The sequence below is a fragment of the Corvus cornix genome, chromosome 5 (genome assembly GCF_000738735.6).
Source record: "Corvus cornix cornix isolate S_Up_H32 chromosome 5, ASM73873v5, whole genome shotgun sequence".
NCBI classification, from domain to species: domain Eukaryota; kingdom Metazoa; phylum Chordata; class Aves; order Passeriformes; family Corvidae; genus Corvus; species Corvus cornix.
The window spans coordinates 6,612,774-6,628,303 of NC_046335.1; the positions used below are offsets into that span (position 1 = coordinate 6,612,774).

The window sequence follows — 15,530 nt, forward strand, 5'->3', positions numbered from 1 at the left end:
TTTTAATAACTGCAGCATAGTGTGTAATTATGTGATCAGGCCTAGAAGGCTGCATAATTATGTAAATGGTGTATTGGCTCTCGTAGATGTTGACATTGTGAATCCGGATGAAAAATCAATCATGACTTACGTGGCTCAGTTTTTGCAATACTCCAAGAATTTGCCTGAGTCTGAAGAAGACATGCAGGTATGACATGTTATCACTGAGGCATTTTCAAATGAATGTGCTTGCTTTGCCCAGTTTACATCTGAGTCAGTAGATGTAGTAGATCCTCTGATTCTGCTGCTGACAAGACTGAATTGGCTTGAACTTTCTGTTGCTCCTGTGTGGTAGGAAAAACTCCATGTTACAGGTTTTTGATTGATCATACAGGTGGAGTTGCTGTTCGGGTTGTTTTGTTTTTCATTTAACTATTACAGAGGACATTTTCAAGCTTGGTGGTTTTCATGTGTTCTCTGAAGTCTGTGTAAATATGAAAGAAGAGGCAGACAGATTTGCAAATGCCCAGAACAACCAGCTTTAAGTGTAGTAGCTGACGTTTAAAGTGGACAGAAGTTACCACTCACAGATAACACTGACCTTCTCTATGCTCTCTTATGAGAGTTTAATTGGTTATTCACATACCTCCATACTGATACTCTCCCTTCAGAAGAACTGCAGTCAGGTCTTCTCTTGATACCTTCATATATCCAGGTGCCCGATTTAAAACTTTGTCCCTGCTATGTAATAGTGCCTGACTCAAAATTCATCAGGGTCCCCAGGAATTACTTGTTTTTCAATAGCTTTGAATGGACTTTATCATATGCTCAGTGAGTGTTATTTTATGGCACAATGTGAAATGGAAAAATGAAATTTTCTGCTCTGATTACCAGGAAAAAGTAAGAGAGGCCATGGGCTGGTTGGCTGCACAGGAGAAGAAGTTAGCAAAGCTGCTGATGGAAACAGAGAATGAAACATATTACCAGAAGTACAAAGTAAGTTGCATTTTATATTTAACTGCATCTGTGAAAAGAATCTGCTTCTGTGAATATTTTTGATCTTCATTGCCTGAAGTGAAGTGTTAAGTAAGCTTTTAAACAAAAGTTGGGAATCTGACAATGAAGTTGTTAAATGCCCTCATATGATTGAAGGAAAGGTAGGATAAAATTCTTTCTGTTACGAAAAAGAGGCTATTTCGTTTTTGAGCAGAGTTTTTGGAAAGAGTCAAGTAATGTCTTAATTCATGTTGAAGAGTTGGACAAGATTCAAGCACATAGGCCCTTCACAGAGTTACCTTTGCTATTTCTGTGCTAATTACAGCAGTAGGTTTTACCCAGCTGATGTTGTAAAGGAATAGTTGAATTGCTGGCTATAGGTTGTGCTGAAGTAACATTTCCTTTGGCTTATGTTGCAGCCAGAGTTTGTGATAAAATGGCCCATGGGGAACTGTGAGAGGAGGAATTTTCCCTTTCTCTTGCTGGGAGGGGAGAACTGTGTTCTGACTGCACTGACATTATGTTAAATACAGACTTAGGGAATGGCACCTATAATTTCAGACCCAAATACTGCCTGAAGACAAGAATGCCTCTTGCTATCTTGCCTTTGCATGCATCACACCCTTTGAAGTTTATGGAACTCATCCCGGTGTGTTCAAAGGCAGGACTTGGCTCTGTGAGCTCCTGTCTGACGTCTTCTGTGAATTACTCTTCTATTTTATCCCTAGGAAATGATGTCATTTATGGAAACATTTAACCAAGAGAAAACCCCCTTTCTGCCTGTGTTGTCATCAAAAAGAGGTGAAGCTGAGCTGAGTGAAGGCCAGCAGCAGATGAGGGAAGAGTGGGATAAAGTGATCTCTCAGGTGAGAGGCATTTCTCACTCACCCCATTACCAGCATGACCATGTTGGATGAAGAAGCCCCAGGAACTCACACTGGGAAAAGTGGGGAGATGATGCTTTATTGGGAATGATAAAAGAGGATTGGCCCTGAACCTGAAGTCCAGTCTGAGTGGCATTCAGTGCCCAAGAGGAGGCAGAAGGAGATTGTGTATTATCCTTCTGCCTCCTGAACCTCAAGACTGAAACATCCCTGGAAAATGCCCTGCATCTGGTTGTCTTGGAGCATTCTTCCAATCAAAGTTTTTGGCCTATTTATGCTTAAAAGTTTATTTTGGGACATAATTATGGCTCAGACAGTGATGCAACTGGGAAAAGTGTGTTACTATATTCTCTTCTGTGGCACAGATACTGATCTAGTGAGGCCTGGTTGGTCAGAGCTTTGCAGTGAGGTTGGCTGTGTTGGCTCAAACGGGGATGTGTAGGGCCATGCTGGGAATTGCTCTTTTTGGAAGAGATGTTCCCCTGTCAGCCCCATGACAGAAAGCTGTTAATCTCCATTTCCCCCCTATTTTTGCACTTAATTCACTATAAATTTCCCTGATGCTGGACCTTGGGATGGTCACCAGCAAAGGGTAGTAATGCCAGATTCTCTGTGGTGTTGCAGAGGTTACAGGTGGGTAGCAAACCTGGTTTTGAGGTAAACAGGGCTGATTTGCAGCTGACTTCACTGGAAGCTCTTTTTTTTGAACAGTGACAGGCATGAGGGAGTGGGTTCCTGGGATGTCTTGAGCACCAGCTTAGGCAGCATCTTGGGGATGGGGAAGAAAATAATAGTGAGAGATTTAATCCACTTGTCTTCCTTTTAAAGATTAATGAGTGGAAAGTGAGGCTGGACCAGCTGTTGCCCTCCCCTCTGGATAGCATTGAGGCTTGGCTCCAGGAGGTGGAACGTCTGCAGGCGGAAGATTTGCCTGATTTGCAGGACCCGTTCAAAGCAATATCTGTCTTCAGAGAAATAATTGTAATATTTAAGGTATGCTGATCACAAAGGAAATCCTGCTTCAGTTTGACCCAGCAAAGCACTTGTTAAGAAGTTACTGATTGACATTTTGGGAAGTGGTGTGCCTATGTTTGTCTTCTGAAGATGAAAAGCTCTTCTGAACATACCTTTGAAGAATTATGAGTTTAATTAAATAACTGCATGGGTCTATAAGGCAGGTTTCAGACTTCACTGGGGTGAGATTAAATTTGAGTACTGCCTGAATGAGTAAATGATGCTGTTCTTTTTTATGTGGTTCTTGCAACTTGTTTGTTTGTTAAGTAATAACACAGGATAATTGCATCTTTATCTTTAAATCTGTGCTTAATGCATACCTATTCAGGAAAGCACTTGAGCTCAAGGTTACATTCCAGGGAGTTCAAGAAGTTTGTGTGTTTAAAGTTAAATAGTTCAAGAAGTTTGTGTGTTTAAAGTTAAATACTTGCTGAATTACTCTGCAGTTCCATTCAAGGCGAGGATAGACATTTTGATACCTTGGTACCATGCAAGTTATTTATTCTGATCTTCAAATATTTGCACAGATAATAGTTTAAACATCATTTTGAGTTTGAAAGTTCTGAAAGAGTAGATGTATTGAGGCCTGGTTGGACATTAAACGCCATACTTGGGCTTTTTATAAACAAGTTTTCTGGTTTTGTGACACTGTCCTTACAGAAAATTTGAAGGAATGGGCAGTGGGGGTTCTTGAAAGTGTCTTGATAACGCCACTCTTTTGTACTGCTTCTAGTCAGTTCCTGATATGAGAGATGACTTTTTAACTGGTAACAGCTTTGTCAGTCTTTAGCCATTTGATCTAAAATTTTTGTTGTGCAACCTAAGTACTTAAAGCATTTTTAAGAGTAAGATAGAGAGACTGATGTAATTTCTTAAGGGATTTCTTTTTTCCCATTGAACATGTAGATAAAATCATCGCATTCCTTCAGAAGAGGAAACCCATTAATGCTTAATTTCTGCCAAATCCACATTTCTTCATGGGAAGACATTCTGATGAGAATCTTTTTCCCTTTTAGTACCTCTTGTGTAGGGATCATATTGCCAAGGTGGTACCTTATAATGCAAATTTTACTTAAGATCTAGGAAATTACCCACAGTGCTCGTATCGGTCTGACTGATACAGTGTTAAGATTACAAAATGAAGTGTAAAAATCTGTGCACCATTTTTGTGGTTGAGGGCTGTCCCAGGATTTAGCCATTTCAGTTAACATGCTTTGTGCCAGATTTTATAACACAGAAATGAACTTCTGGCATATTTTTTATATGCCACTGAGAAATGGGCTTATCTTCTGTGCAATACATTTTATGTTTTATTTCTAGGTAGGGAATTTGATGCTGAGACACATGCCTGTAAATATTCCCCAATCATGGGACACTGGTCATCAGATGGTTAATTTGAGATGCTGTCAGTGTGGTGTTTGACACAAATTTATTGAGCAGTCAAATGAACTATGGAGCAGGTGGCATAATAGATTTATTCAACAGGTTTTGCTGTCAGTCTTTGCTAAGGGATAGTAAAGAACAGCTTTATATCCTGAAGCTGTTACAATGATGCTTTTTTCTCCTAAAGATGATAATGAAAGTGCAGAAAAAACTGGTAGCAGGAGTAGTGTAGAGTCATGTTCCTTATATTTAAGTAGATGCACAGTGATAAGAGAAATCAGGTAGTACTGCACTAAATACACACTTTAGAAGGTGATGAAGTGAATACTTCTATTGCACTTTTATGAGTAAAGACACTGGAAGATTGTCTTGTGCTGACTAGTTCTTAATAGCTCTTCCCCTAATGGCAGGTGACTTGGAGATTGCCAGATGAAGTACTCCAGATCAAAATGAATGGCTTACTTTGTCTTGTTCTCCCCAGGGCTTGATGGATTGTTTTGATTCTCACTTGGACACCCTTCAGTCATTCAAGAATGAAGATGAGAAGAATATGCCACTAGTCTTGCCTGAAAAATTAGAGGAAATGAAAAGAAGGTTGTGATGCTGAAATTCCCTCTACTTCATGCTGTATTCTTGCTCTGCTGTTCTGAGCAAAGCACATAGTTTATCCATGCCTTGCAGAAAAAGAGCATTTTTGTCCTAAGCACAGGCTGACTGTCAAGTGGAGCAGGCAGGGATCTCTCATTGGTCCAATGAATGTTTAATTATGTGTACAGAGTGGAGCTCATTAACAGCACCTTTTCACATGCCCTTTACTAGTGGGGATAGGGAACAACCACTAGGGATAAGAAACTTGAATATTTTGAATGTAAAAATTTCCCTGGTGGTGGGGATTCTCTAAATTTTAATTTCCACCTTTAAAAATCACTGTGGCCTATAGCTTGTACTACCCCAAATATCTGTTGGAGGATATTTTCAAAAATGACCAGTGAATCTGTATCCATAACCTGAGATGCTTTGACATACAGATGGCAGAGGCCCTTTTTTTTGACATTTAAGGTTTTTCATGCATTGAGCAGACAACATTGACTGCTCAATTGTTGCTGCTTTAAAACAATGAACTGTTGCTCTCTTAGAAATTAATTTCTGTCATAAAAAAATGTTTACATACATGTAAGTCTGATTTTTTAGGATAAAATCCTTATACATTAATGCCTGGTATATCCAATGGTTTTGAATAAACTTCTGGAACTGTTTTCTCTTTGCAGATTCAACAATATTCGTTCCACAAACCCCAGCACTTTCCTTGAATACCACTATGGACTGTGCTCAGCCATTGCCAATGAGGTGAAGTTAAAGCTAAATATCTGGGACCTGAAATATGGGGCAAAAGAGTCCGTGGAATCACTGCTGGAAAATTGGAATGTAAGTTTCAGATACAAGAATCCCATCCTGACGGTAATTCTTTCCCAGCTCTCTTTGATTCAATCTTATGTCTCTGTCATCTGATGATCTTATAGTTGGTAGAAGCATGGTGGCCTGGTGAAATCTGGAATTTATTCAAAGAAGGGCAGGTACATTTCCCTTAAAGCTTTCCTTGCCCCAACATCTTCCATTTTGCTATGAATGAGTGTTCTTTCTTCAGTGTGGAGAAGTAACACAAGCCATGACTGATTTTCTCTCTGCCCTTTTTTAGTCTTTACTGTGAAGATTTCTTTCTTTCTAGACTATTTATATGCCATCTGTAGTATTGCATTCCTAGCTCCAATCCACAGAACCCTCTCTGGGGTAGTTCAGTAGTTGCTTTCTTCAAAACCAACCATTATTCACACTTCTGCCTCTTCTTTTCCCAGCTTCTTTACCTCCTTATTCTTCGTGGTGAATAAAGATTGTCTTGTTCTATTACATTTTATGCTTAGCTCAGTTTCTGGACTCAAGTTATGAAACTCATGCCACATGAAGGCTTTTAAGAGGGGATGGGTTGCCCAACCCCAAATACTGACAAAAGGATACTGCATCAGGAATACAGGCAGAGGTGAAAATGCTGATGCCTTCAGATTTTCCCCATCTCCAGTTAATGGGATTCCTTGTGAATTCCACCTTAGTGAACTTTCTCAGAGGATTCTCAGACTGGCAAATCTGTAATTAAATCAGTGGGAATTTCACCAGGCTCAGAACTGTGGAAGGAGGCAACACCAGGTTGTATAAAATAGTAGTTTCCCTGAGCAGTATCAGCCTCACCCTGTGGTGAGATGGTGGTGCAGAGTTAATCTGTGCTGAGTTTGTTGGTTCAGTTGGTTTCATAACTACTTATTATCATGTTATGTCTACAGTTGTGGTTCATGGTCTTGCTCAAGCTGATAGAATATAGAGCTTTCCCAGGGAGTTTAGGGCTTGTTGCTGGCTTTCCTTCTGGTCCCATGATGTGAAGTCCTGGCTGAGTGGTGATGTGGTGGCCCAGGTTTGTCACAGTCGCAGGGGAGGTTGTCTTGTAGCCCGCTGGATTGGACATTTGTAGGAGTGGGGAGTGCTGGAGTGAGATCAGCTCAGACAGAGAGAGACTGAGGATCGCCCCTCATTCATTCACTGTGCACACACAGGTCTCCTCCTCTGCTCCCAGTTCTTCCTCTTTCATCCTCTCCATCCCCAGTTGAATCTTGATCTGTGTCAGAAACGAGGCAATCAATATTTCCATGCATGCAGGGAAACCCAACTTTTGCTTTCATCACTTTTTTGAGTGTGACTAAATTCTGCCTGACTTGTTGTGGATGACATTTCTCAGTATTGCCCTAAGGCTGTAACTTTTTGAAACAAGCAGCCCTGACTCATGCAGGGCTGTAGCTCAGGCAGTGGCATTCAGGTATTCACATTTCTATTTACTTTACTCTCTGCACAAGCAGAATAAAAGAACAGCTCTGTTTCAGACTAAAGGGTGCAGCTGAGTTGCTGGGTGGGCTTTGCTCAGTTTACATTTAACCTCTAGGTTGTAGGCTCATATTAAAAGAAAGAAAAAGAAAGAAGGTGTCCCAAGGTGTATTTCTTACCCAGTTTTATGTCATTCAGTGTTACCCATATCAATTACTTTTCACTTTGGGCAGAATTTCATAGAAGAAAAGAAACTTGAAACACAACTGGACACTGCTACTCACATCTGTGAAGACTTGAAAAACATAAGTGGTGCTGACTTGGGTAAGCTCATGCACATAAATTGATATGAAGAGCTCTATTTTGAACTGATGTGCTGCCACCAGTTTTAATTCCATCTGCTGTCCCGTGTAAACAGTGCTTCTATTTAATTAACCTCTCTGTTTCCAAGTGTATAACAATAATCCCTATTCCATGTCCTAGCTGGAGATCCTCAAGAAATCAGCAAGCTTTTGAAGGCAGTGGAGTCAAAGATTTCCATGTGCAAAGAGTATATTTCCAATGTAAATACCACCCTACAGAAAGTCCTGTCCTCCTGGAGTAATTACACAGAAAACATCCACTTATTAAAGACGTGGCTGGAAGAAAACAGGAATGAGGATCCGAAAGAGGTACGTGGCTGGATTTCTCTTTGTTTGACAAGCAGAGATACTTGGAAGCCTCCTGAAAGGGAAGCATTAAATTTCACAGGGGCTGCTGTTGTTGCTTTTCTGTTTTTCATTTTGGAAACAAACTTTTGACAGGGTTCTGCTTTAAATGATTTCAATGCCTCTGTCTAGATCCCTGCTGAGGTCCTGGGAAAGAGGAATTCGATTCACGGTTCCTTAAATGAAGCAGGAAACCATCTTATCGAAGTCAGCAAAGAGCAAGTTGGATCAAATATTGCCAAGGAGCTGAAGAAACTGAACAGGAGATGGGCAAAGTTCATCAAGAAGGCACACTTTGTGAGTTACAAGTTTGTATTACTCTTTGCCATGCAAACTTCAAAGCCATATTTTCTAGATTTATCAGCTTGCTAATCAGAGATTGATCCATCTTTCAGTCAATTCAAGGTTGCCACTTTTAAAGCTTGAGGCACAGAGAGTACACAGCAGCATCCAATTATTTAATCTTTGTGACTCAGCTAAATTCTCATTATAACAGGATGGAAAAGGTTCAATTTTTAAATTGAAATCTCAAAAACACTTATAAAAGGAAATCTTATTGCAGAATAAAGCTCTTCATTCATTGCTAGAGGTGGAAGTAATCAATTTAGCCTGTGCTAAATTTTACAGTCTGTGCCTGAGCTAGTAGAAAGTAATTATTGCTGCATAGATATTTCTAAGGTTGTGCAACTTTTTACCAGCTCACTTGACAGGTTTTTGGGCTGCTGTAAATCCCTATACAACCTGCCTAATGTCATACATATTACATTTCCTGGAATGCTTTCGCAAGAATGACATTTTCACTCTGCCTGGGAATATTAGAGCTCTTAATTTTCTGAGTTGAGCCTTTCATTGACATTTATTAAAGGTACTGCTCTGACAGTAAATGGTGGCAAAGAATTACTACTACATTTTTGTAGGAGATGAGCTTAGTGAGAATGCAATAAAATCAAAGGAAGCAATCAAAGGGTGAGGGAAATCCAGAATTTGCTAGAAAAACCCTTAATAAGAGATGCTTTAAGGAAAAACATTGAGGAATCAGATGTAAGGTGCAAGAAGCCTTTCTAAGGTCTTAAGGACTTCCTGAGTTATTTTTCTGTCATTGCTTTGGACATTATGACTATCATATGATTATATTTATTTTTTATATAAAAGGCAAGACCAAATGCTTGATCTCTGGCCTGTGCCTGCCAGTACCATTAAACTCTGAGCACACTTCCTGATTGTGATTTGACTGGCACCAGGTGCTGTTCTCTTGGACAATTCCCTGGTGTGGGCTGGGGGATGCTGCAGCCCAGGAGTTTTTCTCCAGAGTGGCTGCTTATAGAGGAAAGGACAAGGGGACAGGTTGTGCTGTCCCACTCCCCTCAGGGCTGAGGAACTGAGCCTCACATGGCTTATTTACCAATATGTTTGGGATTTATTTCTCCTTTGATCTCTGTTGGGTGCTAAAGCTGGAAAGTGACCCAAGTGGTGACTGTGTTGGAGGAGGGCAGGGGGGAGATGATGGGAATGAACATCTTACCCTGCTCTTTGTTTATAGCTTGGAGAAGAGAGCCCAAATGCTGCTGAAAAGACCACGGAGCTTCCAGGGAGTCTGGAGAAAATTGAAGAGCTCCTTGGAGGGGTGGACAGCTGGGCAGCAGAGATGGGATGTCTGCGTAGCAAGATCGGTCATGAGGGGCCTGTGGAACCTGAGATGGAGGAGCATTTGCAGGTGAAAATGCTGCTTGAAATACTTGTTCCTCAGATTCTCATCTTGCAGCACGGATTTATGGCTGCGGTAAAATGAGCCACCATCAGTGAAACAGAACTTCACGTGGATTTTGTGCTGTAACACTGGTAAAAAGTCAAGATAGTGCTTGTGCCTTGATGTTATTCCTCAGGATTGCTTCCAGATGAGCTGTGAGTGAATCTTCCACCATTGGTGTGTCCAGATGACAAGCAGGTGCCAATGAAGTGCTGTTGGTGCCACTGATCAGCAGCTTGTTCTCAGGTGATATTAATTACTCCTGGCCAGCACAGCACTTGGAGCAGTCTAGAGCTCTGCAAGCTGTCAAATTGAGAAGTTCCCCTGGTCAGGCAGTACTTTTATTATCTACCCTCCAATGCAGGGAGGAGGTTTGGCTGTATTCAAAGCTTACCTATCAAAAGCTGGGATACTCTAAGTATTTTCAGCAGCACGTGGGGTAATGTGGGGAATCTCAGCTTAGAGGCAGTTGCTCTAAATATCCACAAAGAGCGTGAATTAATTTCTGACAAGAAATTCCAGTAGTCTCTGTTGTTTCCCATCTCTCTCTGCCTGGGATTACCCCCAGCTCCCACCAGATGGCAGGTGAAGAAATACTTATATAGCTCAGCAGCTTCAGTACAAAGTCTGATTTATTTTCTTCACCTGCCAGTGAAGGTGAGACTGATCAAAGATGCCAGGGTTTCCAGTGAAGAAGCTGAAGCACTGTCTTATGTTGCCTTTACTATTTCTGCAACAGGGCCTGTATAACCCAACAGCGTGGAGATGACCACCAGAAGGAGGTTTCATTGAAGCTCCTTTATGTAACTGCTGTAATTAAACAGAAATACTCTTTATTTCATTTAATCTACCTACAATGACTGCACCTGAATCAGTGTTAGTTTCCCATTGCTTTGTGCCTTCTTGCACTGTGTTTAGCTGACAGATTTGGGAGTGTGAGAGACGAAAAGGATCTGTTCATCTTTTTGTAATCATGGGCATATGTTTATAAAACAAGCCTCATTTTGCAGTGTGACTCCAGTTTGTTAAAAAAACATGAAGTAACAAAGGACACCCTGAAATACAGCCTCCAAAAATGTGGCTGGCATTGTATCTCCATGTCTGGGGGCAGGAGAGATCAGGTCGCGCATTACCTGCAGTACAGTAGGTCGAGATCAGAATAAAGCTCTGATTATAATTAGGAGAATGCTAATTGACAACTTCAAACAGGAGAAACGTGTTGAATATTCATAGATCAAAACAGCTCCAATAACGACTTTTCATGATAAATATTCAAACATGGCACGCTACTCCTGCATGCAAAACACCCAGCTGCTTCCTGCCTTGCAGTGCTGAATACCGCAAGAAAATCTGAGCCTTGGTATATGCTTGCTTTTGGATGACTTCATGATCAGCTGATGCATATCCAAATGTGTGGTTTCATTTGAGAAGCTGTTTGGATGGGAGAGCATATTTAAAAAACACATCTAATTGGCTCTGTGGCAAAGACACAGGAGGTATTGCACTGACAGAAAGAAATTGCTTCAGCAAACAGAATCCCCTGTGGATGGCAGCAAATTTCTTTCTCTCCACACAGAGATTTTACAGTGCCATACACTGACCATAACTGGAATATAAGGCTTTCCTTTGCCAATTATTGACCATCCATGATCAAGGCTGGCTTTTTCACTCAGTTTGTTTAAACAAAAAGACAAATAAACACTTGTAAAAGCTTCTAATGCTTTTTGTTCAACCAGAGTTTGGCTGCAAGAGGATCCTTGTGCCAAGACCACATTGTGGCAGCAGAAGAGTTATTGCAATCCCTGATGCAGAATGTTTCAAGTCAGGTGTTTCAGCAGCATTCTCACACCACTGGGCTGGAGGCACGAATTAAAGAAGCCAGAGACAAAGTAGAGGTACTCCTTTATACACACAGAGATATCTCTAATTTTAGCATTATGGGGTAAGGGGGACTCCTTGTCAGTCATGTAAAATAGAAAAGGTTCTATACTATTGGAATCAGTCTCCAAGACTCTTGTCAGGGCAAAATCTAGAACATTTCCAAGATCAGTATCTCAACTTGAAAAACTTGAGTGATATTGTGAAGCAATAACTTAATGTAATTACTGATACTCAGGCATGTTCTGAAGAAGTCTGTTTCTTCCAAGGCTGTCATGGGTGACCTGAACAACATCTTGTCCAAATCTGAGAAAAGACCCTCAGAGAAGGAGGCTTTGCTCAATTTTGAAGAATCACAGAAAGAACTTGAGGCCTCCATTTCAAAGGCTGTGCAACTTGTCAGTCAAAAATTAAGTCCTGAAGAATGTATTTCAAGATATGAGGTGGGTAGGTTTTCTGTACCAGCTCAGTTTGAGTACTTCTAAGGTCTGTGTGGTCTCTGGAAGTCTGAAGTAAGAAAAATACTGACCTTTTTTTTTTTTTTTTTTTTTTGTTGGTAGCTATTAACGCTTTTCTCAGTTTTCTGATTTAGCACTGTAGTAACTTGGCAGACAACTTGAATGAAGGAACATAAATCTGTATGGCAGTTTATTCAGTGCCCTGTGCTAAAATTACTCCATCACTCCATCAGAGCTCATCATTTTCAGAACTACAGCCTTTTTTTTTTTTCCTGATCAATAATTAAGCTTCCCATCAGGAGTCACATGCCTGAATTCTTGGGCAGGTTATTATAAGTACTGAGTCTCCTCTTTTTCCTGGAGGGTAGCTGGTAAATCCAGGTCCTGTCTCAAAATGTGGATCTCTTAAAGGGGCATGGAAACTGGAAGTGCCCAAAAAGTCTGTGTTGCCTCGTCTGGCAGAGCTGGCAGAGAGAGAACTGGGTGACCAGGAGGGGCACAGAGCCTCATTCCAGGCCATCCTTGGAGGTTCCCATGGTGCTGATGGAGACCTTTCACCCAGCTGCTGACAGCCATGGGACACGGCCCCGGGTATTCCCTAGGGAAGAGGCAGAGTTCAGCGACCTTAATCTTTCATCTTTGGTATCAAATTTTTCACTAAAAGTTGTTAGAAGAGCAGCACCTGCTTTTCTCCATAAAGCATTCACTGATACTGCAGCCTTTTGCAGATAAGCAGGGATGGAGAATGCCCTTGTAGCCACCCACACAAGGGCCATGCAGCCTGTATGTGCAATGAATACATTGATTTATGCACAGGTTTATGCTACTGATGTCATTTTTTTAGGTAAATAAGTTATATTCAGTTCTGTTTGGTTTTCATTATGATGTCTTTTTTGTTTTTTTTTTTTCTTCTCAGGAAGCTTTTAGTGCTCTGGACAATAAAGTTCTTGACAAATTTTTGAAAGCAGCTGAACAGCTGAAAAATATCTCATCTGATCATGAGAAACTGGTGGTGGAAGATGATGTTCGTAGGAGATGGGAGGTGAGATAATGCAGGAATGAGAATCCACTGTCTGGTCTCATTAGGCCTGGCATCTTTGAAGACCATTTTTTTTTTTGTCACAGTATGTTCTGAGGTCTCTACTTGCTGTGTAATCCTGGCTCACCATCTCACAGGAACAATGTGTTTTGTATTTTGCAGGCAGTTCGTCAGGAAATTGTATCCTGTGTCCAGCTCATAGTAGAAAGGGAAAAAAAGAAATTCAATGCAACTTTAAAAAAAATCAATAAGCAGTTAGGCAAAGAGAAGAAACTCCTAAGTATGGATAAAACCAAAGGGCTCATCAAGGAGCATGAGGTACCTGACAGACTCCTTTTCTGCCTCTGTGAATGCTTTGCTGTCCTTCTTCCTCCTTTTTAGGCACATTGTGGAGCCTGTGCCTGTGGAACAGGGCCCTTGTGCTCTGTGTTATGTAAACACAGAACAAAGAGGCTGCCAAAGTTATTTCTTTACCCTTTTTTGACTGCAGATATTAGTGTTCTTGCAGACTCTTAGAATTAACCCCTTGTTAAGTAGATGGTATCCTTTTTCCATTTTTTCCCAGGTTTTTGGTATATCTTGATTTCACCCTAGAAAGTATAATAATTGATATTTTAAAAATATTCCACTTTACCTGTAGTCAGTAGGACATTTCCATCTGATGTCAGGGTGAAGAAGACTTGGGACCAAAATTAAAAATTGTAGTAACATAATGAATTTCAAAATCAAGCAAGAGTCAGTGTAGTCTTGTGAATATAGCTGGGGAACACGTTGCCAGAAATCCTCATTTACTTTTGGCTCAATTTGAGAAAGAACCAAGAGAAAATAAGTGTGTGTTTCTTGGTCTGACAGCTTAGACTTTTAAGAGCACTCATCCAAGAAGATAATGGAAGTATAAAAAGAAAATATGAGAAGAATTGCATATCCTCATGACTTAACATGAGTTTATTATCTTGTTTTTCTTTGTTTAGGCCTTTTTTTCCCACAAAGGCAGCATGAAGGAACTTAACAAGTCTTTGGAAGACCTTAAAACATTGGGAAGACTATCAGAAGAAACTGTCCTAGGGACTCAGGCACTCACTGCAGACTGTGAAAAAAAGCTAGAAAAGGTTCAACAAATGGTGGCAGACACTTACACAGCACTGCTGGCTCGTGCTGGGAAAGGACAGTCCTCTCAGAAAGGGTGGGTGGCTGAGTCATGGCGTGTTGTGGCTTTATAGAAATCATTTTTACATGTAGATTTTGTGATACTCTAATGTATCTTGGTAGTACATAGCTATGTTTATTACTGTGAGCAGCTGTACATTTAAACACTTAGTATTAAGTTTCATAAACTAACAGGTACAAGATTTGATTACCCTTCCATCACAGCTGCACGGTTGAGCAAGGATTTAGCTGGGATCTTGAGCTAGGATTTCTTTTTTTCCTTTGTATTTGATATTTTGTTCTTGTAGGAACTCGATTATGGCTTCTGAGAATGGAGAAGAGTCTGGTTCTTCTCAGCAAATTGACAGCCTTATGGTACAGGAGGTAAGAAGTCCAGACCTATTGTTGGAAAACAGTGCTCTGATGTCAAAAGGAGGTCATTGCCAAAAGGAAAAAGTGTTTATTTCTCTTACATTTTTTATTGTGATAAGACTTTGGGCCTCTGGTCAGAAATCAAAATCCCATTGTGCTTGTGAACGTAGATTAAGTAAATATTAAAAACTAATATGCAAACAGCAGCACTGGGCATCCTGGGAAGATGTGATTCTCCATCCTTGAATTATGTTTTGCTAAAAAGTCATTTTCAGATGGGAGGGTCATGTGGGAAACTGTGTTTAAGTGCAAATCCCCCATAGAGTCCCAGTAATCTGAACAATTTTCAGAGGACAGAGAGAGCAAAACTAGTGAAGAGTTGGAGGCATTTGTCTGTATCTGTGGAAAGAATGAATGAGCTGGCTGCAACTATTCAAAAATTTGCTCTTTGGGCTCATGATTGAGTTGAAACACATCTTGTATTCGTGAATGGCATCTCCCATCTCCTTTGGGACACATCAAGCAATTCCTTCCTTCAGGAGTTCGCAGATGTCTGTTAGGCTTTGCTGTGTATTACACAGAACAATGTGGAGGTCACTGTCACACTTCTTATTTTTACTCAGACCTCAAGGCCTGCTGCAGATGCAGTTTTGGAACCAGATGTGAAACACCACAATGGAGAAAACTGTGCAAACAAATTTGAGGAAGACAGTGATTTGGCTGTACCAACTTTGTTGGAGAGGTAATTTTTAAAGGAAAAAAATGCATGGTTGTTAAGATATGATGGACAAATTAATTCACAAGTTAGTTGAATGTACCAAACATAGGGTGCACTTTTGCTATGCAGAGCCCTGTTCTTTTTCTACTACAGTTTACGGAATATTGATCTGTAATTGGTAAGGAAATGCTACAGTAGCTAAATGCTTTGATCATTAGCATTTTGTAGCAAGAATATTTTTTAGCTGTAAATGTTTTACTTCTTTTCTTGGGCTAGAAAAGTCTGCATCTGCCTTACTAATAACTTGAAATATTGCAAAATTAAAAAAGTGTGTCAAGTTTTGT

The 15,530-nt window shown here is 40.5% G+C and overlaps 1 protein-coding gene across 4 annotated transcripts in view; it reads left to right on the top strand.

Annotated features, from left to right (window-relative positions):
- SYNE2 (spectrin repeat containing nuclear envelope protein 2) overlaps nucleotides 1-15,530 on the top strand; it is a 175,739-nt gene that overhangs the window by 32,518 nt on the left and 127,691 nt on the right. For all 4 annotated transcript variants that reach the window (XM_039553082.1, XM_039553080.1, XM_039553081.1 and 1 more), the window contains exons 9-25: nucleotides 87-187; nucleotides 874-975; nucleotides 1,704-1,841; nucleotides 2,688-2,852; nucleotides 4,738-4,850; nucleotides 5,525-5,681; nucleotides 7,355-7,445; nucleotides 7,605-7,792; nucleotides 7,961-8,125; nucleotides 9,369-9,542; nucleotides 11,312-11,470; nucleotides 11,723-11,896; nucleotides 12,828-12,953; nucleotides 13,113-13,268; nucleotides 13,922-14,133; nucleotides 14,405-14,480; nucleotides 15,092-15,210. In XM_039553082.1, the coding sequence (XP_039409016.1) occupies nucleotides 87-187; nucleotides 874-975; nucleotides 1,704-1,841; nucleotides 2,688-2,852; nucleotides 4,738-4,850; nucleotides 5,525-5,681; nucleotides 7,355-7,445; nucleotides 7,605-7,792; nucleotides 7,961-8,125; nucleotides 9,369-9,542; nucleotides 11,312-11,470; nucleotides 11,723-11,896; nucleotides 12,828-12,953; nucleotides 13,113-13,268; nucleotides 13,922-14,133; nucleotides 14,405-14,480; nucleotides 15,092-15,210 (2,416 nt within the window). The remainder of the gene's footprint in view (nucleotides 1-86; nucleotides 188-873; nucleotides 976-1,703; nucleotides 1,842-2,687; nucleotides 2,853-4,737; nucleotides 4,851-5,524; nucleotides 5,682-7,354; nucleotides 7,446-7,604; nucleotides 7,793-7,960; nucleotides 8,126-9,368; nucleotides 9,543-11,311; nucleotides 11,471-11,722; nucleotides 11,897-12,827; nucleotides 12,954-13,112; nucleotides 13,269-13,921; nucleotides 14,134-14,404; nucleotides 14,481-15,091; nucleotides 15,211-15,530) is intronic.